General features: G+C 42.9%; 1 protein-coding gene across 1 annotated transcript in view; it reads left to right on the top strand.

Annotated features, from left to right (window-relative positions):
* Positions 1–22,615, top strand: part of LOC138767472 (amine oxidase [flavin-containing] B-like) — a 49,290-nt gene that overhangs the window by 20,520 nt on the left and 6,155 nt on the right. The window contains exons 7-11 of the mRNA XM_069944978.1: positions 3,997–4,146; positions 4,762–4,921; positions 16,588–16,684; positions 19,490–19,543; positions 20,608–20,665. Of these exons, the coding sequence (XP_069801079.1) occupies positions 3,997–4,146; positions 4,762–4,921; positions 16,588–16,684; positions 19,490–19,543; positions 20,608–20,665 (519 nt within the window). The remainder of the gene's footprint in view (positions 1–3,996; positions 4,147–4,761; positions 4,922–16,587; positions 16,685–19,489; positions 19,544–20,607; positions 20,666–22,615) is intronic.

A 22,615-nucleotide genomic window follows, 5' to 3' on the forward strand; every position in this document is an offset into this window, starting at 1 on the left:
CAGATTCTTTGAAAAAGGAAAGATGAAATCTGATTGGTTGCTAGGGGCAACCAAGGCAATTCTACTTCACACCAGTTTGATAAATCTCCCCCTATGCAGGGGCGGGCTGGGCCGGGGGGTAGGGTGGCATCTGCCCCCCGGGCCGGCCTTCCCCAGTACATTACAGGGCCGCACTGAGGCTGCTTACCGCCCCAGCGCTCTCCTCTCTGCCTGTCCTGCAGGGCCGGTCTGTGATGCTAGTGGCAGCTGAAGCTGCTCCCCGCCCCCCGTTAAGCCCCGCCCCCTGTGTACCGTCCCATGTTCCTCCTGGCCCGGGACTTCCTGTATTACACAGTGTGGAGAGGAGGAGGCTGGTTGCTGCTAACCTCCAGCTCCAGGCTCCTGCTTCCTGACCATCCCCCTCCTGTCCTGCTCTCTGCTCAGCAGCTATAAATGCAGGTACTTCGGGTTGTAGATAGGAGGGAGGTCGGGACAGAGAGGAGAGGGCTGTCTGCTGAGCTGGGCTGACAGAGGCAAACACACACTAGCATCTGTTCCCCCAACCCCTGTACCTGCTGCCCTTTACCCCCTATAACTGCACCCTCTTCCACAGGCTGCATTGCCCCTCTGCACCTGTAGTTGATATGTACCTCCTAAGGCTGCTGTGTGAGCCTTCCCCCCAGACTGCTGTGTTCTCCTTTTTAGGCTGCTTTGCCTCTCCCCCCCCCCCCCCCTTTCAGGCTGCTGTGTCCCCCCTTCAGGCTGCTGTGCCCCTCCCCCCCCTTTCAGGCTGCTGTGCCCCTCCCCCCCCTTCAGGCTGCGGTCCCCCCCTTCAGGCTGCGGTCCCCCCCCCTTTTCAGGCTGCTTTGCCCCCCCCCACACACACACACACATTTCAGACTGCTGTGCCCCCACACACAGAATGATACACACTCATAGAGAACAATATACGGTCATACAGAACCATACAGAACAATACGCACCCATACAGAACAATACGCACCCATACAGAACAATATACACCCATACAGAACAATACGCACTCATACAGAACAATATACACCCATACAGAACAATACGCACTCATACAGAACAATATACACCCATACAGAACAATACGCACTCATACAGAACCATACAGAACAATATACACCTATGCAGAACAATATACACCTATACAGAACAATATACACCCATACAGAACAATACGCACCCATACAGAACAGTACGCACCCATACAGAACAATATGCACCCATACAGAACAATACGCACCCATACAGAACAATACGCACCCATACAGAACAATACACACCCATACAGAACAATACGCACTCATACAGAACAATACGCACTCATACAGAACCATACAGAACAATATACACCTATACAGAACAATATACACCCATACAGAACAATATACACCCATACAGAACAATTTACACTCATACAGAACCATATACACCCATACAGAACATACAGTACAATATACACCCATACAGAACAATATACACCTGTACAGAACCATACAGAACAATATACACCCATACAGAACAATATACACCAATACAGAACCATACAGTACCATATACACCCATACAGAACCATACAGTACAATATACACTCATACAGAACAATATACACCCATACAGAACAATTTACACTCAAACAGAACCATACAGAACAATATACACCAATACAGAACAATATACACCCATACAGAACCATACAGTGCAATATACACCCATACAGTACAATATACACACATACAGAACAATACTCACCCATACAGAACCATACAGAACAATATACACCCATACAGAACCATACAGAACAATATACACTCATACAGAACAATATACACCAATACAGAACAATATACACCCATACAGAACAATTTACACTCATACAGAACCATACAGTACAATATACACCCATACAGAACAATATACACCCATACAGAACAATACGCACCCATACAGAACCATACAGAACAATATACACCCATACAGAACAATATACACCAATACAGAACAATATACACCTATACAAAACCATACAGAACAATATACAGTACACCTGTACAGAACCATACAGTACAGTATACACCCATACAGAACAATACGCACTTATACAGAACAATATGCACCCATACAGAACAATATACACCCATACAGAACAATACGCACTCATACAGAACAATATGCACCCATACAGAACAATATGCACCCATACAGAACAATATATACCCATACAGAACAATATACACCCATACAGAACCATACAGTACAATATACACCCATACAGAACAATACACACCCATACAGAACCATACAGAACAATATACACCCATGCAGAACCATACAGTGCAATATACACCCATACAGAACAATACAGAACCATACGGAACAATATACACCCATACAGAACCATACAGTACAATATACACCCATACAGAACCATACAGTACAATACACACCCATACAGAACCATACAGTACAATACACACCCATACAGAACCATACAGTACAATATACACCCATACAGAACCATACAGTACAATACACACCCATACAGAACCATACAGTACAATATACACCCATACAGAACAATACACACCCATACAGAACCATACAGAACAATATACACCCATACAGAACCATACAGTGCAATATACACCCATACAGAACAATACAGAACCATACAGAACAATATACACCCATACAGAACAATACACACCCATACAGAACCATACAGAACAATACACACCCATACAGAACCATACAGAACAATATACACCCATACAGAACCATACAGTACAATATACACCCATACAGAACCATACAGTACAATATACACCCATACAGAACCATACAGTACAATATACACCCATACAGAACCATACAGTGCAATATACACCCATACAGAACAATACACACCCATACAGAACCATACAGAACAATATACACCCATACAGAACCATACAGTGCAATATACACCCATACAGAACAATACGCACTCATACAGAACAATATACACCCATACAGAACAATACGCACTCATACAGAACAATATACACCCATACAGAACAATATACACATTTTGTAGGGTATTTTGGAGCATATTATATAGTAGTCAGTATGTTGGAGGTCACCCAGCTTTCCCAGCATCTTGTAGTCAGTAAAATGGAGGTCATCCAGCTTCCCCAATATCTTTCACTCAGTATAATATGGTCACCCAGCTTTCCCACCATTTTATACTCAGTATATTATGGTCACCCAGCTTTCCAACAATCTTATACTCAGTAAGATGGAGGTCACCCAGCTTTCCCACCATCTTATACTCAGTGGCTGGTAGCCTCGGGGAGCTGCATAGTATATCTATACTGTGCAGCTGAAAACCATATCACCACAATTGTGCTAATTGGTTCCCTTTAAGGAGCACTCCAGCCCTTACCTATTATTACCCACCCCACATCAGTGCAGGGACGGTAGATGGCACCCCGGGCCTGTACTTCTGCCAGCGGCGATGTTCCAACCATTGGGGTAACGTCTCCTTCCCTTCTGGTCATTTGTGACAGGGAATTCCTACTGCTCTGTGTGAAGGGGCCAGAAGTCACCTTGTCAATATAAGTCTATGGGATGGTTCCGTGTCAGCGCTGAGCAGTCCCATATACTTATACAGTAAAGAGATCCCCGACCCCGTCACAGCGAGCAGTAGGAATTCCCTGTTTACAAATGACTGGAAGGGCTGAATGTGTTATCCGAAGTGTGAGAACAGTGCTACTGGAGAAAGTATTGGAGTGGGTGGCATCTACCTTCCCTGCACTGATGTGGGGAGCGTAATAAGTGAGGGCCTAGAGTGGTCCTTGAAGGATGGGCCACGAGGCGGCTACTCATGGGCCAGTGCTGTGTGCTTGCCCCCCAGGCTAAAATTTGCCAGCCAGCCCCTGCCCCTATGTATATACTGGTAATTATAATCTGGTGTGTTTTATCCCCAATCCTTCTCCATGCTTTTAGGAAAGAAAATTTGTAGGAGGATCTGGGCAGATAAGTGAAAGAATAATGGCGCGTCTTCAAGACAGAGTAAAGTTAGAGAGACCAGTGATCAGGCTGGATCAGTCTGGAGAAGTTGTTATTGTGGAGACATTAAATCATGAAGTCTTTGAGGTGAGTTAAAGGGGTTGTTCATGTTTTCTTTCAAATCAACTGGTGGTAGAAAGTGCCAGAGATTTGTAATTTACTTCGGTTAATTAAATTTCAAGTCTTCCAGTACTTTTTAGCTGCTGTATGTCATGCAGGAAATGGTGTATTCTTTGCAGTCTGACTCAGTGCTCTCTGCTGCCACCTCTGTCCATGTCAGGAACTGTCCAGAGAAGAAGCGGGTTTCTATGGGGATTTGCTACTGCTCTGGACAGTTCCTGACATGGACAGAGGTGGCAGTAGAGAGCACTGTGTCAGACTGGAAAGAATACACCACTTCCTGCAGGGCATGCAGCAGCTGATAAGTACTGCAAGACTTTAGATTTGTAAATAGAAGTAAATTACAAATCTATGGCACTTGCTGGGACCAGTTGATATGAAAGAAGATTTTTTTTTTTATTGCATTTCCAAGACGACCATCAGTTGGTCTTTATCAAGCATAGAATCAGTAAACCACATAGCAGGGTATAAATGTGCTAGAGCAAAAACATGTGCCAATCACTAAAAAGGAGGAAGGGGTGAGCTAATGCAGACACAAAAAAAACTAAACAAAAACATTTCAAATAATTTTTTTTTTTCTAGAGCAAATTTGTCATCAGTGCCATACCACCAGTACTGACAACAAAGATTCACTTTAATCCAGAGCTGCCACCAATTAGAAACCAGCTAATACATCGTCTTCCAATGGGATCTGTTATCAAGTGTATGGTTTATTACAAGGAAGCCTTTTGGAGGAAAATGGGTAAGCACTTCTTCAAAGCACTATATATATATATATCATAAAAATCAGTCTGTCTGTCTGTCTGTCTGTCCTTCTGTCTGTCTGTCTGTCTGTCCTCTATAGACTTCCAAACGCCTGAACCGTTTGACCCCAAATTTGGCACACAGATACATTGGGTGCCCGGGAAGGTTATTGCGAAGTTCCCGTCCCCGCCAGATGTACAGGAGGGGAGGGGTAGGGGAAAGAGAGGCGCCGCATAGAGATGATTGGGAAAATCTCCTCACTGCAAACACAGGTGATATAATTAGCTGCAGCAGACACGGCAGTTGGAGCCGTAGCAACCAATAGGATTACTGCTTTCATTTTCACAGGGAGCAATGGTTGCTAGGGAAGCTGCCTCACAACATCCACAGTAATAACTGGTAGACCCCCTACTCCATCTATACAGTACATGTATATACAGGACCCCCTACTCCATCTATACAGTACATGTATACAGGACCCCCTACTCCATCTATACAGTACATGTATACAGGGCCCCCTACTCCATCTATACAGTACATGTATATACAGGACCCCCTACTCCATCTATACAGTACATGTATATACAGGACCCCCTACTCCATCTATACAGTACATGTATATACAGGACCTCCTACTCCATCTATACAGGACATATATATACAGGACCCCCTACTCCATCTATACAGTACATGTATATACAGGACCCCCTACTCCATCTATACAGTACATGTATATACAGGGCCCCTTACTCCATCTATACAGTACATGTATATACAGGACCCCCTACTCCATCTATACAGTACATGTATATACAGGGCCCCCTACTCCATCTATACAGTACATGTATATACAGGACCCCCTACTCCATCTATACAGTACATGTATATACAGGGCCCCCTACTCCATCTATACAGTACATGTATATACAGGACCCCCTACTCCATCTATACAGGACATGTATATACAGGACCCCCTACTCCATCTATACAGTACATGAATATACAGGACCCCCTACTCCAACTATACAGGACATGTATATACAGGACCCCCTACTCCATCTATACAGTACATGTATACAGGACCCCCTACTCCATCTATACAGTACATGTATATACAGGACCCCCTACTCCATCTATACAGTACATGTATATACAGGACCCCCTATTCCATCTATACAGGACATGTATATACAGGACCCCCTACTCCATCCATACAGTACATGTATATACAGGGCACAACAGATATACCAAACTGTGACTGGGTAACACTGCTACACCAGACCTGACCAATACCGCCATATGTGCTGGATAACACTGTCATACCAGACCTGACCAATACCGCCATACTGTGACTGGATAACACCGCCACACCAGAACTGACCAATACCGCCATACTGTGACTGGATAACACTGCCACACCAGACCTGACCAATACCGCCATACTGTGACTGGATAACACTGTCATACCAGACCTGACCAATACCGCCATACTGTGACTGGATAACACTGTCATATAAGACCTGACCAATACCGCCATACTGTGACTGGATAACACTGCCATACCAGACCTGACCAATACCGCCATACTGTGCTGGATAACACTGTCATACCAGACCTGACCAATACTGCCATACTGTGAATGGATAACACCGCTATACCAGACCTGACCAATACCGCCATACTGTGACTGGATAACACTGTCATATAAGACCTGACCAATACCGCCATACTGTGACTGGATAACACTGCCATACCAGACCTGACCAATACCGCCATACTGTGCTGGATAACACTGTCATACCAGACCTGACCAATACCGCCATACTGTGACTGGATAACACTGCCATACCAGACCTGACCAATACCGGCAAACTGTGACTGGGCAACACCGCCACACCAGTTCTGACCAATACCACCATACTGTGACTGGATAACACCATCATATCAGACCTGACCAATACCACCATACCGTGACTGGATAACACCGCCACACCAGACCTGACCAATACCGCCATAGTGTGACTGGATAACACCCCCATACCAGACATGACCAATACCGAGACTCTGTGACTGAATAACACTGCCATACGGGTAAATACAACCCTGCAGGTATACAGGACACTACAGGTATACAGGACCCCAAAACTATACACTACAAGTGCACGGGACCTCCACAAAACTATATACTACAGGTATACAGGACCCCAAACTTTACACTACAGGTATACAGGATCCCAAAACTATATACTACAGGTATACAGGACCTCCACCAACTATATACTTCAGGTATACAGGACCTCCACCAACTATACACTACAGGTATACAGGACCCCAAAACTATACACTACAGGTATACAGGACCTACACCAACTCTATAATACAGGTATACAGCACCTTCACCAACTCTATACTACAAGTATACAGGACCCCAAATATACTATAGGTATACAGGAACTCCACCAGCTATATACTACAGGTATATCGGACCCCAAACTATACACTACAGGTATACAGGACCTCCACCAACTCTATACTATAGTTATACAGGACCCTCAAACTATTTACTACAGGTATACAGGACCCCCGAACTATATACTACAGGTATACAAGACCTCCACCAATTATACACTACAGGTATCCAGGACCCTCAAACTATAAACTACAGGTATACAAGACCTCCACCAACTATACATTACAGGTATACAGCACCAACTATATACTACAGGTATACAGGACCCCCGAACTATACAGTATAGGTATACAGGACCTTTACCAACTGTACACTGCAGGTATACAGGACCTCCCTCAACTATACACTATAGGTATACAGCCCCCCCAACTATGCACTACAGATATGCGAGACCCCTAAAAACTATACATTGTGGGTATACAGAACCCCTCCAACTATGCACTACAGGTATACACTAATTCCACTGATTAACTCAGATGAAACAATACCTTTAGCTTGGCCTCCTGGGCACCTTAGAACAAATCTAATTAACACACTGACACTTTATACCCGGGCAGCGCCGGGTACATTTTCTAGTATATATATATATATATATATATATATATGTATATATATATTTTTTTCATCCTCTGTAGATCCAACATATCCCTCGGGGCTGGAAACAATTTGTGATCCCTCTCATTAGTTCTGGAACCCGGGGGGAGGGGGGGGGGTCACAATCTAATAGATTAAATTTCGTGAAAACTCAATGAACCTGTCAATAACGTGAAAACTTGTATGAGAACAATGCATCAGTATTGAACACCATCATCTAATCACAGCTAATTGGTTAGAATTGATGGAGCTCATTTCAAGTCGCTTTGATTTTTCTCTTCGCTCTCTTTAACTGATAATTTAAATGCTAAACTATAACCATACTAGTTAGTAGAGCTGAGTGAGTACTGCTTGATCAAATAGGTATTTGATTGAATAGTACACTATTCGAAACAAGAGCACACAGGAAATGAAAAAAAAAGCATCTACATTCATTGGCTGGCTAAACCATGTGACTTCCATAGTATAATAATAGTGGTTTTCAGATTCGTCTCAGATGCTACTTGGATCTAGACAGGGAGGGAGTGTGTAGCAGGGACAGTCAGGTGTTAGGTGATTTTAGGCAGGAGGGACCCCCAAAAGCCCTTGTTAGGGTCAAAATTATAGATAGCAGAGATTGGTGTCATATATATATATATATATATATATATATATAGAGCTATTAAACTGGCTAGCAGCACATCAGTGTGTTCAGGCAGGCAGCTGCAGTGCACAGTGAGGAATAGGCTGTAGTGTACCTACTTGCTGAAAATTTCAGATATGGGGTATACAGCTGGGTACTGCAAAAGAAAAAAAATAAAATAATTTGGTACTACTGCTTTGCGTTGTGCATAATATTAAAGGGGTTATCCAGCGCTACAAAAACATGGCCACTTTTCCCCCTACTGTTGTCTCCAGTTTAGGTGCAGTTTGCAATTAAGCTCCATTTACTTCAATGAAACGGAGTCTCAAAACCCCACCCAAACTGGAGACAACAGTAGGGGGAAAGTGGCCATGTTTTTGTAGCACTGGATAACCCCTTTAACCATTGGAACCTCTGGTGCCTGAAGGCTTTTTTTTTTTTTTAAATCATATATATTGGGTATATGGCTGTATACTGAGAGTGTTTGGAGTGTATTGTTGAGAGGCTGTGATAGTGGTGTAATACTGCGGTTTTGGCGTGTAAGATACGCTTAGGCATGCTTCCCCTGTTCTCCCAGTAGCATTCCAGAGGTGTTTGCATCATTTCCTGAGGTGTCATGGTGGACTTGAAAACCTAAATCCGACCACTTGGAGGTCACCAAGTCACAACCATTTTTTCCCATAGACTCTAATGGGATTCGATATTCGATTGAATATACTCTAATCGAATTTTGAACTTTTGAATATTTCACTACTCGCTCTACTATGTTGCCACACAGGATTTTAGGCCATTTCATGTGCTGAAAGAATAAACGAATAAAAGAAAAGTGCCTAGACCCCTAAGCTGTGATTAAGAGTGTGTTGGCATGAATAGGTACACTTGTATATAACATTTATTGTGACATAAAAAGTGGGTAAACAATAAACAGTAAAATGTGCTGTAAGACAATACTAATGCAGTATATATAATAAAATAATCACTTGTTGAAATGAATTATAAGAGTCTTAGGGCCCTATTCCACCGGATAATTGTTAACGATTAACGATCTCAAACGACCGCTATTGTGAAAGACCTGAAAACGTTCACTCATTTCCATGGAACGATAATCATTACTTATGATCGTATTTGCGATCGTTTTTTATTCGCTATTGCGTTCGTATCTATTGCGAAGGACCGAAAGACGTCTTATTCAATGCGAACGTTTTGCGAACGAGCAACGATAAAATAGGTCCAGGTCTTATAAAGCGATCAACGATTTCTCGTTCGGTCGTTAACTGTTAACTGCATTTCAAACGAACGATTATCGTTTAGATTCGAACGATTTAACGATAATCTGAACGATAATCGTCCGGTGGAATAGGGCCCTTATTGTGCTAGACAAGGGCCCTTGTAAAAAAAAAAAAAAAAAAAAAATTGATAATAAATTATATGCTAAAATATGTCAGTAGTTTGTGCAAAATAGCGCTCAAACATATAGGTCACAAGTTCTGTATAATTCATGAATTGCGAGTGTGTCAAAAGTTCATAGTTAAAAATAATAAAAATAAATCTTTTGTAAACAGTTGGTCATGTAGCGCTGAGTCGTGTAGATCACAGGTTTTTTGTAATTCACAAATTCCGAGTGTGTCAAAAGTTCATAGTTGATATACTGTATAAGGTATGTCTGTTGTACAGTTGGTAATGTAAAATGCAGTGTAACGGAGAAGTTCTCACTTATCCTACTGGCGGACTGTAAGTCTCAGCCAGTCTGTAAACGTGAGAGTTGTTAAAGTAGTGGCTGCTCATATTGCTGGGGAAGATGTACAGAAGACACACTGTGGTTTGTGCCTTCTTACTGCTCCCGTCGTCCTCTCCCGGTCGGATGTTCTTCAGTGTCGCAGTTACCTCCATCTGGCTGCGCGTCCTCGTGGTCCTCTCCTGCTTCGCGCATCCGCGCAGCCTCGTTGTCACCTAAATAGACAGAGATGGTAGTGCTGGGCCTTAGTGCCGATGTATGGACGTCTGTTGCCGGGGCCCCGTGGTGGTAATGCTAGTTAGTGATGAGCGAATAGTGAGATATTCGAATATTCCATCCCATTAAAGTCTATGGGAACAAGTATTCGATTAGTGAAAAACATCTATTTGACAATTTGGAGGGTGAAACTGGAAGCTGGGGGATTTGAGCGCTTATCGAATATTTATTGAATATTTGCGGGATATTCGTACGAATATCGAATATTCGAATATCTTACTATTCGATTGAATATCTATTCGATCGAGCAGCATTCGTTTATCACTAATGCTAGTATTCTGTAATAGTCCTAATCAGTGTCGGACTGGGTACCTTGGGCCCACCAGGGAAACTGATTCTAGGGGCCCACCCTACATACAAAGACACAACCAGCGCCAAACCTTTAACATTAGTACAGCGACTTTGCATAAACCCGTGTATGTTACCAACGATGCATGCACATTGCCAGTCACATATGCAATTGTTTAGTGGCACCATATGCAAACAGCATAGAATGTTTTTTTTTTTTTTTAAAGGGAATTTCTCGTCTGCAGAAATTCAGTTCACTGCTGTGTGCTGCATGTTAGCAGGTGAGAACACCCCTTTAAAGAGGATGTACCACCAGGTACATCCTCTTGAATTTAACACACCGATAGAACGGCGCCGTCCTGAACCGCGGCCCGGTTCCTGTGTATGGCGCCATTCTATCCAGCGGTACCAGGCCGTGCTGAAGCACTGGAGGTCAACCGGCCCGCCCCCAGTGGGTGGGAATTCCCTGCCCTCTATGAAGAGGCTCCAAATCAAATCATCCGCTGCAGATCCAGTGTGTGTTAAGGCACCCTTAGAACATTTTTGTCATGTGAACAGGAGGACCTAATGCACAAAAAGCATGACATCATATATACACCCACCCCCCCCACACACACACACACATATATATATACGCACACACATCACACATGTGTATAACATACAGTGCATGCCATTATATACATTAGTGATGTCACGAAACCAGATTTTTGAGTTTAATACCAATAACAACTTTTTTATTTTGATACTTGATACCATTTCGGTACTTAGCATATAACCCCCATAATAATTCAATATAATGCTGCCCCCCCCCCCTGACTGCAGATATAATGCTCCCCAATTTTAAGACTGTTCAAAATTGGTGTATTCTGATTGCCATAACTTTTTTAATCTTTCAACCTGTAGGGCTGTCTGAGAGTTATTTTTGTGCACCATGGTCTGCAGCTTTTCGGTACCGTGTTTGCATGTACAGTGGTGCCTTGGATTACGAGCATAATTCGTTCCAGGACCGCGCTTGTATTCCAAATCCACTCTTTTATACCAAAGCAAATTTTCCCATAAGAAATCATAGAAATGCAGACAATTGGTTCCACACCCCCAAAATAATGATTTATTATTCTGAATAACATGTAAAACAAATGAAACAAACATTCAGAAACAGCAGAATATGTGATATTATAAATTACTGTACAGTAATGGAGAGGATGGGAAACACAAGGGCTGACAGAGACTGCAGGGAGCATGAAGGAATGAGCAGGGCAGATGTGGGCATATACATGCAGCGCTCTGTCCGGGGAGAGAGGGCTTACAGCTATGAAGAGATTACCTCCACAGTCCTGTCCCCTGATGTAAGCCCCAGCCTGAGGTGGATCTGCTATGATTGGAAGGTGAGGGAGACTTCCTGGGTCAGAGTACAGTGCTGTAGACCCCGCTATGCAGACCATGTCCCTCCCCCACTCCCCCTCCCACCCAGTACAGGGAGCTCTTACACCAAGTCACAATTTTGAAAAACTGTGAGCTCTTAAACCAAAACGCTCCTAAACCAAGTTACTCTTAACCCAAGGTACCACTGCATTACTTGTTTTTTTTTGTTTTTTTTTGCAAACACTGTATACCATGCGAGTTTAGGAAGGTGATAATTTAATAGTGCAATTACACATGCGATGATGCCAATTTTTCCCCTTTTTTTGTTTTTATTAAAGTAGTTAGAGTTAGCAGTAGTATGGCTGACACACACAGTATAGTATGTTGGGGGTAGCAGTAGTATGGCTGACACACACAGTATAGTATGTTGGGGGTAGCAGTAGTATGGTGGACACACAGTATAGTATGTTGGGGGTAGCAGTAGTATGGCTGACACACACAGTATAGTATGTTGGGGGTAGCAGTAGTATAGCTGACACACAGTATAGTATGTTGGGGGTAGCAGTAGTATGGCTGACACACAGTATAGTATGTTGGGGGTATCAGTAGTATGGCTGACACACACAGTATAGTATGTTGGGGGTAGCAGTAGTATGGCTGACACACACAGTATAGTATGTTGGGGGTAGCAGTAGTATGGCTGACACACAGTATAGTATGTTGGGGGTAGCAGTAGTATGGCGGACACACAGTATAGTATGTTGGGGGTAGCAGTAGTATGGCTGACACACAGTATAGTATGTTGGGGGTAGCAGTAGTATGGCTGACACACAGTATAGTATGTTGGGGGTAGCAGTAGTATGGCTGACACACACGGTATAGTATGTTGGGGGTAGCAGTAGTATGGCTGACACACACAGTATAGTATGTTGGGGGTAGCAGTAGTATGGCTGACACACACAGTATAGTATGTTGGGGGTAGCTGTAGTATAGCTGACACACACACAGTATAGTATTATGGGGGTAGTACTTGTAGTTGTATGGCTGACACATAGCACTAGCATTGTATATTGAGGATAGTAGTTGTATTGCTGACACATAGCTATACAACTACTATCCCCAATATGCTATACTAGTGCAATGTCAGCCATACAACTACTATCCCCAATATACTATACTAGTGCAATGTCAGCCATACAACTACTATCCCCAATATACTATACTAGTGCAATGTCAGCCATACAACTACTATGCACAATATGCTATACTAGTCCTATGTCAGCCATACAACTACTATTCCCAATATACTATACTAGTGCTATGTCAGCCATACAACTACTATCCCCAATATACTATACTAGTGCTGACACAGCTATACAACTACATGCTGACACATAGCACTAGTATAGTATATTGAAGGTAGTAGTTGTATTGCTGACACATAGCACTAGTATAGTATATTGAGGGTAGTAGTTGTATTGCTGACACATAGCACTAGTATAGTATATTGAGGGTAGTAGTTGTATTGCTGACACATAGCACTAGTATAGTATATTGAGGGTAGTAGTTGTATTGCTGACACATAGCACTAGTATAGTATATTGAGGGTAGTAGTTGTATTGCTGACACATAGCACTAGTATAGTATATTGAGGGTAGTAGTTGTATTGCTGACACATAGCACTAGTATAGTATATTGGGAAAAGTATTAGCTGTAGTGGAGAGAACCTTCACCTCCCAGTTCAGCCCTTACACATTTACACACCATCCTACATAATGTTGACATAACACACATATTTGCACACACATAAGCACACTCACCCTTCATGAAGAGCAGGACAGGTGTGCAGGAGATGTATGTGGAGGGATCAGAGAGCTGCATGGTGTGTGCAGACAATCCCTACTGCCCTCCCCTTCTGTCCCGACCGGAGAGCTGGATACTGGAGGCCTGTCTGCTCTGGGGGAGCTCCACATGCAGAGACATCACCCAGCAGGAGGCCTTCTGTTACAGGCCACCTGTCATAGCTGCTGCAGGGGGCCCTCTCCCCTCCAGCTGTGTCCCCACTGAGCAGCCAGAGAGGAGGAGGTGGGGGAGGGGCCGGGAGAGGAGAGAGACACCGCGCTCCACATTACACTGCTGCCTGTCACCATGGTCACTGCCCGGCCCATACACCTCACTATACAGAGGCAGTGACCAGGTGACAGGACTCTGCAGCTGCAGGGAGAAATGTATGGCATATGGGGCCTTGAGCAAATAAACGGGAAGCCTCCTGTTAAGGGGCCCACCAATAGGGAGGAAGGGGGAGGGGCCCACCGGGGGTTTCCCCGGCTCCCCGGTGGCCCAGTCCGAGGCTGGTCCTAATGGAGGTATAGCTGGAAATGAATTGTTCATTGTACAGTGTGTCTATAAAATCCTAAGCTTACAAACGCGTTTCCGAACCTCGCATGGGTTCCCTCTTCAGTGGCTTTTGCATAAATCTGAGTATAGATGGTACGGTTGGGTCGTTACTGCTAAATATAGTTCACCAAATCAGGGAAAAAATGTGGTTTAGAGTCCAGAACTGATAGCAGCAGTCCAGTCTGTGTATTATGTGTATTATGTGGACAAATACAGTCTCCTATTCCAATGCCAATGTGTTCTAAAATGCATTCCAGCGAGACAGAAATATCAATGATTCGTATCTTAATAACAATAATTCATATCGTAAATAGATAATAAAAAAAAAATAAATATAAATAATATTAAAAATCATAAAACGATGGTAAATTAATTATAATCAATAATAAATTGAAGTTATATCCACAGTTCAAGTAAAGGCTAAATCCTGTATTGATTGGATCATGTGGGAAATAATATGTCTGCAATTGAATAGCCGCTGCAATAGTTGTGGCCTGTCTAATGGTTACTTGCTATACTTGTATGCCATAACTTCATGTGTCTGTATTTTTCTATATTTAGTAATATAGTTGTGGTGTTAGTGTATAGTTATAGTTGTGGTTATATTTATAGCGTTAATCAGTAGTTAATAATTGCGAGCTGCTCGCTCCATTTTGTGAACTGACATGTCAGCCTGCAGCACTACGTAAGTACCACAGAAATCACGGCCGTTGTTACAACGGACGTGATTTCTGCTGAACTTGACGTAGTGTGAACATAGCCTTCATCCACAAACTTCAAAAAAATATTCTGTATTTTATCAGTAATTCTTTGCAAATCAGCAAAGAGGGAAAGGTGGGAACGGATTAAAATGATAATTCATCCGTATTTTTTTTACAGATTTGTGGAAGTTTTATCCGGAAAAATGATAGATGCGCAAAAAATTGCCAATGTTCCTATAGACCTTTATGGGACAATCTGTGCCGCAATTATGGTCCAAACTAGGGCTTCTCAGTAATTTTTGCGGATTCGTAAAGCACGGATTATGGATCCATAAATATACCGACAGTGTGAACAGCCCAATAGAAGTCAACGGGGTCTAAATTTGTCCGTAATTGTGGATCCGCAACTTACTGAACGTCTCAATGTAACCCTAGGCCCATAGAACTTTGTATACACTGTTTGTACATAGTCTCATGCAATGTTCTCACTAGGTAAAAATGATGGCTGTCATTTCAAAAAGTTCATTAAAAAAACAGCCGCTATTTGCCGTGAAAGAACATCCGTACAAGAAAAACGTCCGTCATCTTTACTAGTGGGAAGTATGCGCAACATTTTATTCTTTAGTGATCCAAATATACCAGACTCTTGGAATCTGGCAGTGTCTGTTGTGTGTGCACTGGGACTCACTCTATTTATTCATATAATGCGGAACGATTATCGTTCGAATTTGCACGATAACGCTCGAATTGAAACGATAATCGTACGTGTAAACGCAGCGAACGATCAAACGACGAGCGAGGAATCGTTCATTTTGATCTTACAACATGTTCTTAAATCTTCGTTCACAAAAAATTAGTTTACCGATTAAACCTATGTGCGAGATAGGCTTAAGCGATCGCAAAATGATCGCAAAACGATTTTTCCGTACGATATATTGTTCCGTCTAAACGCTGATCATTATAAAAAAGAATTGTTACTTCGAAATCGTTCATCGTACGATCGGGCGAATTATCGCTACGTGTAAACACAGCATAAGACTAACAATGAGTAGACTGAATGAGTAAAGTTTTGATATACTGTATCGGAAACTTTTATCCATACGACACCATATTTTTAGCCAGGAGATCTTTGTTAGAGTTACTTTAGATGTATACTTTATGTATCACTTAAATACAGACATTCATAATACACTAACCTCTTTCTCCATCTACTAAGGCTACTGTGGATGTATGATGATTGAAGATGAAGATACACCAATAGGATTCACGCTGGATGACACTAAACCCGATGGTTCTGTACCGGCTATAATAGGGTATGGATAAATGAGTAGTCATTATGATAGGACACAGAAGTATAGGTTAAAGTGACAGAACCCACATACGCCAAGACTATTGCATTATTATTATTATTATTATTATTATTATTATTATTATTATTATTATTATTATTATTATCATAACAGAGCAGTTTACAGGTTGTATACACTGATCACTCATAACATTAAAGCGTCACTGTCATATAAATGTCATCTTTAAGAAATCAATAAATATCAATAGTACAAGCAATTTTAGGAAACTCTGTAATAGGTTTTATTAGTGATGAGCGAATAGTGAAATATTCGAACATCTCCCGAATATTCGAATATTCGATCCCATTACAGTCTATGGGAACAAGTATTCGATTATTGAAAAACATCTATTCGACCACTTGGAGGTAAAAACCGGAAGCTGGGGGATTTGAACGCTTATCGAATATTTATCGAATATTCTGCGAACTATTCGATAATATTCGATAGATCAAATACCTTACTATTCGATCGAATAGATATTCCATCGAATAGTATTCGCTCATCACTAGTTTTTATTAGGCAAAAGAGTTCCCTTCTGTACCCAAAAAGCTGTTTTGCACCTCGCTTGCAGATGGCTTTTTATTACAATTTTTCTGGATTTGATGCAACCAAAAATGCACAATTTTGCACTTTGGCGGGTTTTTGCACTAACACCGTTTACCCTGTGAAATCAGGAATGGGATAATTGAATAGTTCGGGTGATTACGCACGCAGCAATACAAAACTTGTTTGTAAATGGAAGGGGGTTAATTCAGACTTTTATTAGGGGAGGGTTGTTTTTTTTTTAATTAATAAAGACACTTTTAAAAAAAAACTTATACAGGAATTAAAAGTCCCCCTGGGGGACTTCTAATATGACTACACTGATCTCTCATAGTCATGATCGCGCCTGAAAAGGCATCAGTACCACCCTCTGCTGCGAAGATTCGACCTCTGCACCAAAGACTGCGCTTTTGGCCATGATCCGTTCCTGGTTTTACTGTGTTTTCTGCTTATGTCATCTGTGTTCCGGTCCATGTTTTTCTTAGTTCCCCCTGCACTTTCCTTGCTGTGGTCTGTTTACTGATTGTGTCTGCTGTGTTGTGATTGACAGGTCTCTTCTCCTCTGGCTTTTGGTGTTTCTCTTGTGTGTTTCTCCTGCTCAGCCTATCTGCTTGGAGTCTGGGACTTCTGCTCCCTTATAAGCTTCTCCCTTCCTTCAGTCTGGGCTCTTGACAGCTTTGTTCAGCTAGTCTGTGCTGCTAGATCTTGCCTTTTGCCCTATTGTCTATTTTCCTGATCCCTTTGCTTGTTTCTTGCCTTTGTCTTTTGGTTCAGTGTTCCTTGCCTTGTCCTCTAGTTACCTGGTTATTGTCTCTAGCTTCTGTTTCACCGTGTACCTTGTTTACTCTCTGTTATTGCGTATAGTTCCTTGTACCTTTTCCTTGTATCTCCATTCTGTGTTTATTAGTGTTTCTGACCTGGATTTCATGACCTTGACTTTGCTTGTGGATTCTGACTCTGTACTTCTGCTGCCCGTTTGTTGCCAACCTTGCCCGCTGGCTATTCTTTATTGTTAGTTTGTCTCGTCTTGTTTTGTGTTTGCACTTACTGCAGCGTAGGGAACGCCGCCCAGTTGTGGATGGTCATTTAGGACCTGCACTGCAAGTAGGTAGGGACAGTGTAGGGGGCTGTTAGCCATAGGGCCCACTTGTCCTGTGTCTTTATTCCCTGGGGCCCTGACACATAGAGATCAGTGTAGTATACTTAATACAGCACCGATCCATTAGATCGGTGCTCTATTAGTCTGGTCTGCTGCAGACCAGATCAATAGAAAACAGAGCCGGGATCAGCATCATTGTGACCCTGAGTACCGGGCCGGTAAGATGAAGGGATCCCTCCTCCGCGATCGCATTGCTGGCGGGAGGGGGGGGGGGAAATATCCACTAGACACCATGGCAAGGCCCACAAAAGACTTTTAAATGCAGCTGTCATGTTTGACAGCTGCATTTAATGGTCTTAATTAGCGTGAGTCCCGGGCTGCAGATAGCAGTCAGGATCGCGGCAGTTCAGAGCGGGGTCGCGGCGTGGCCCCCCTCTGACTCGCCTGGTGTTCAGATGGCGTAAATGTACGCCATCCGTCATTAAGGGGTTAAAATCGCTTGTTTCTGCAAACATATTTAATATGACAGTTACACTTTCTTAATACTAATATTGCATAGGTTGTCCGGCTCTGAACAGTCAAAGAGTTGGCTCAATAATACCCTTGAAGTCCTATAATAGCTAGCACCTAGCAGCAGTTCCTTATAGTCGTGAGTTTTTAGGGGCACAATGTAATTTAACTTTTGACTGGCTGTTTAATTAGATTCATATATGAAAAATTTGGAGGCCAAGTAAACCCTTAAACTTGTCATATTCTTTAAGCCGTCCCTGAATAATATTCTCATAGTGGAATGGAGCATTATCCAGCCAGAAGAAAGTACTGCTGTCAGTAAATAACATTGCCATGAAAACCTGTGCTAGGTCTGCAACAAGGTTTAAGAGGTGATATGTGTTTTTTGCCTGTTTGACTGACTTTTTTTGACAGCCATCATTTAGTGCCCAAATAACAGGCATTTTTTCAAAACAATGTCCGTTATTTGTGTAATAACAACCGTTATTTGGGCACGAAATGACGGCCGTCAAATAGCTCAAAACAAAAGTTTTGTGTCTGTAGAAAGAAAAGGGGTGGGGGATCCAAAAATTCCTTTGTACATTCATTTTTTATTTAGTTTATTTTTTTTCTTACAGGTTTATTTTGTCAAGGAAAGCGTCATTATTTGCAAACCTGAGCAAGGAAGAGAGGTATTGTGAGTTTATATTAGTAGAACAATAGATTTGACGTAACAATTCTTTTGGCGGAATCAGCCGTCCCATAGAACGGTGTCTATGGAGCCGGCGGAAAGGCGCGCGGCCGTGTGCGCGTACAGGCGACGGAATTCCGCGGAATTTATCCGCGAGAATTCCTCAGTGTGAACCCATCCGAAGAATTGATATCTCAATTCTTTGGGCGGATTCCGCTAGAGGAATCCTATAGAAGTCAATAGGGCTTGAATTCTGCTTGAATTTCTGCTTGAATTCCGCTCGAATTCTGCTCCTATTCTGCCAGAGATGAATAGGTGAGGAATTTCAAGCAGAAAACTTTCGTCTCGAATTCCTCACTGAATACTCGTCTATTCCTCATTGTGAACATACCCTAAATGTTTAAGGACTGAGATTACAGGTAACCCCTAGATGTGTTTTCTAGCTATAATCCTGGTAGGATTCTAAATACTACAACAGCATCTTAAAGTGACTCTGTACCCAAAATCTGACCCCCCCCCCCAAACCGCTTGTACCTTCGGATAGCAGCTTTTAATCTTATATCTGTCCTGGGGTCCGCTCGGCAGGTGATGCAGTTATTGTCCTAAAAAACAACTTTTAAACTTGCAGCCCCGTGCCCAACAGGAGTATCTGTGCCCTAACTTTGCACCACCCCCTCCGTCCCTTCTCCCCACCCTCTCCATCATTAGGAATGCCACTGGAACATTTTCTCTTTGAACATTGCACAGGTGCCTTAACGATTCAGCCCTTGTTAAGCATTCACACAGGTGATGAATAGGAAGCAATCTGCCTGGAGCATTCCTAATGATGAGGAGGGCGGGAAGGAGGGACAGAGAGGGTGTGCCAGCCTAATGCATACACATTCTAAGCCCCGGCCGAGGACAAACACTGCATCACCTGCCGAACGGACCGCAGGACAGATCTTGGATTAAAAGCAGCTATCCAACAGTACAAGCGATTTGGGGGGGGGGATTGTGGGTACAGAGTCGCTTTAAGAGACTCAGGAATCACTGTTATTTCTAACCTGTCAACTTTTTACTTAATAGGAAAAGGAAAATATGTGAATACTATGCCAAAGTCATGGGAACCCAGGAGGCTTTGCATGTAAGTAATTGATGCCATTTTGAAACTGAAGTTCTGGTGAAAATAACAAATCTCTGTGTTTATCACAAAAAATTAAGTTTAACTCCTTCCCCATCAGAGATTTTTGGAAAATTTGTAACTCTAAAAGCCGTAATATATACAAAGCCATGTAAGGGTTTTTATTCTTTTTGTGTTTAGTAATAAAAAAATACCTACAGTTCTGAAACTTTTAAAGGGGTACTCCAGGGATTTTTTTTTCTTTTTTTTTTTTTACTTCCATTAAAAAATTCTTCCAGCTGCTGTATGTCCTGCAGGAAGGAGTGTCTGACACAGTGCTCTCTGCTGCCACCTCTGTTCATGTCAGGAACTGTCCAGAGCAGGAGAGGTTTTCTATGGGGATCTGCTACTGCTCTGGACAGTTCGTGCAAAAGGATGCTGGCTGACCTCAGGGAAATCAACCAAAACACCGCAGAGACACCATCACGTGTCTCAACGTCAGTGTATTCTAGAACATTGCCCTCTGGGAAATCAAATATGCAAAAGATCACTGCAGAGACACCATCACATGTCTCGAGGTCAGTGAACTAGCCAGACCTTCCCTCCGGGAAGGAACTACCAAGCCAAAGCGTTCTCCAGTCAAGGAAACCACCTCAGCAAGGTATCCATCCACAGACAGCTGTTTCGGGGTTTTTGCCCCTCATCAGTGTGGAGGAGGTTTCTGGCTAGTGTGAGCAATGACTATTAAGTGCATGCAAAAGGATGCTGGAAGACCTCAGGGAGATCAACCAAAACACTGCAGAGACAACAATGTTCTAGAATACACTGGGGCAATGTTCTAGAATACACTGACACGTTGAGACACGTGATGATGTCTCTGCAGTGTTTTGGTTGATCTCCCTGAGGTCAACCAGCGTCCTTTTGCATGCACTTACTAGTCATTGCTCCCACTAGCCAGAAACCTACTCCACACTAATGAGGGACAAAAACCCCGAAACAGCTGTCTGTGGATGGATACCTTGCTGATGTGGTTTCCTTGACTGGAGAACATCTTTGGCTTGGTTGTTCCTTTCCAGAGGGAAGGTCTGGCTAGTTCACTGACGTCGAGACATGTGATGGTGTCTCTGCAGTGTTCTTTTGCTCTGGACAGTTCCTGACATGGAAAGAGGTGGTAGCAGAGAGCATAGTTTTAGACTGGAAAGAATACACCACTTCTTGCAGGACATGCAGCAGCTGATAAGTACTGGAAGACTGGAGATTTTTTGAATAGAAGTAAATTATAAATCTATCTAACTTTCTCACACCAGTTTATATGAAACAAAAAATGTTTTTGCTGGAGTACCCCTTTAATTCTGCATTTAACAACACTGAAGTAACTTATTTTAAGGTTGTGATTGGGCTCACAAAGGGCCATCAGGTGATTTTCCCCCCCGTGGGTAACATGAAACATAAAAAGAAAGCCCCTATGCCATACAGGGAAGTTCAAATTCTTAAAGAGAACCTGTCACCCCCCCATGCCGGGGTGAAGGCCGCCTGACCCCCCACTAGAGACCCTTATACTTACTCCTTCTCTCCAAGTCCCGGAGCCGGTCCCGGGACAGAGATATCCCTGTCGGAGGCCCGGCGCATGTGCTCCAGAGATGAGTCAGACACTCATAGAGAATGAATGGAGTCATTCATTCTCTGAGTGTCGGACTCATCTCTGCAGTGTGGGCGCCGGGCTTCCAAAGGGGATATCTCTGTCCCGGGACCGGCTCCGGGACTTGGAGAGAAGGAGTAAGTATAAGGGTCTTTAGTGGGGGGTCAGGCGGCCTTCACCCCGGCATGGGGGGTGACAGGTTCTCTTTAAACCTAGGATACAGTTAGGCTGGGTTCACACTACGTTTTTGCAATCTGTTTTTTTCATCCGTTTTTTTTTTTTTAAACGAATGCATTTGTGTGCATCCGTTTTCCCATTCACTTGCATTGTAAAAA

Source organism: Dendropsophus ebraccatus, chromosome 11 (assembly GCF_027789765.1).
Source record: "Dendropsophus ebraccatus isolate aDenEbr1 chromosome 11, aDenEbr1.pat, whole genome shotgun sequence".
In the NCBI taxonomy this organism is placed as follows: domain Eukaryota; kingdom Metazoa; phylum Chordata; class Amphibia; order Anura; family Hylidae; genus Dendropsophus; species Dendropsophus ebraccatus.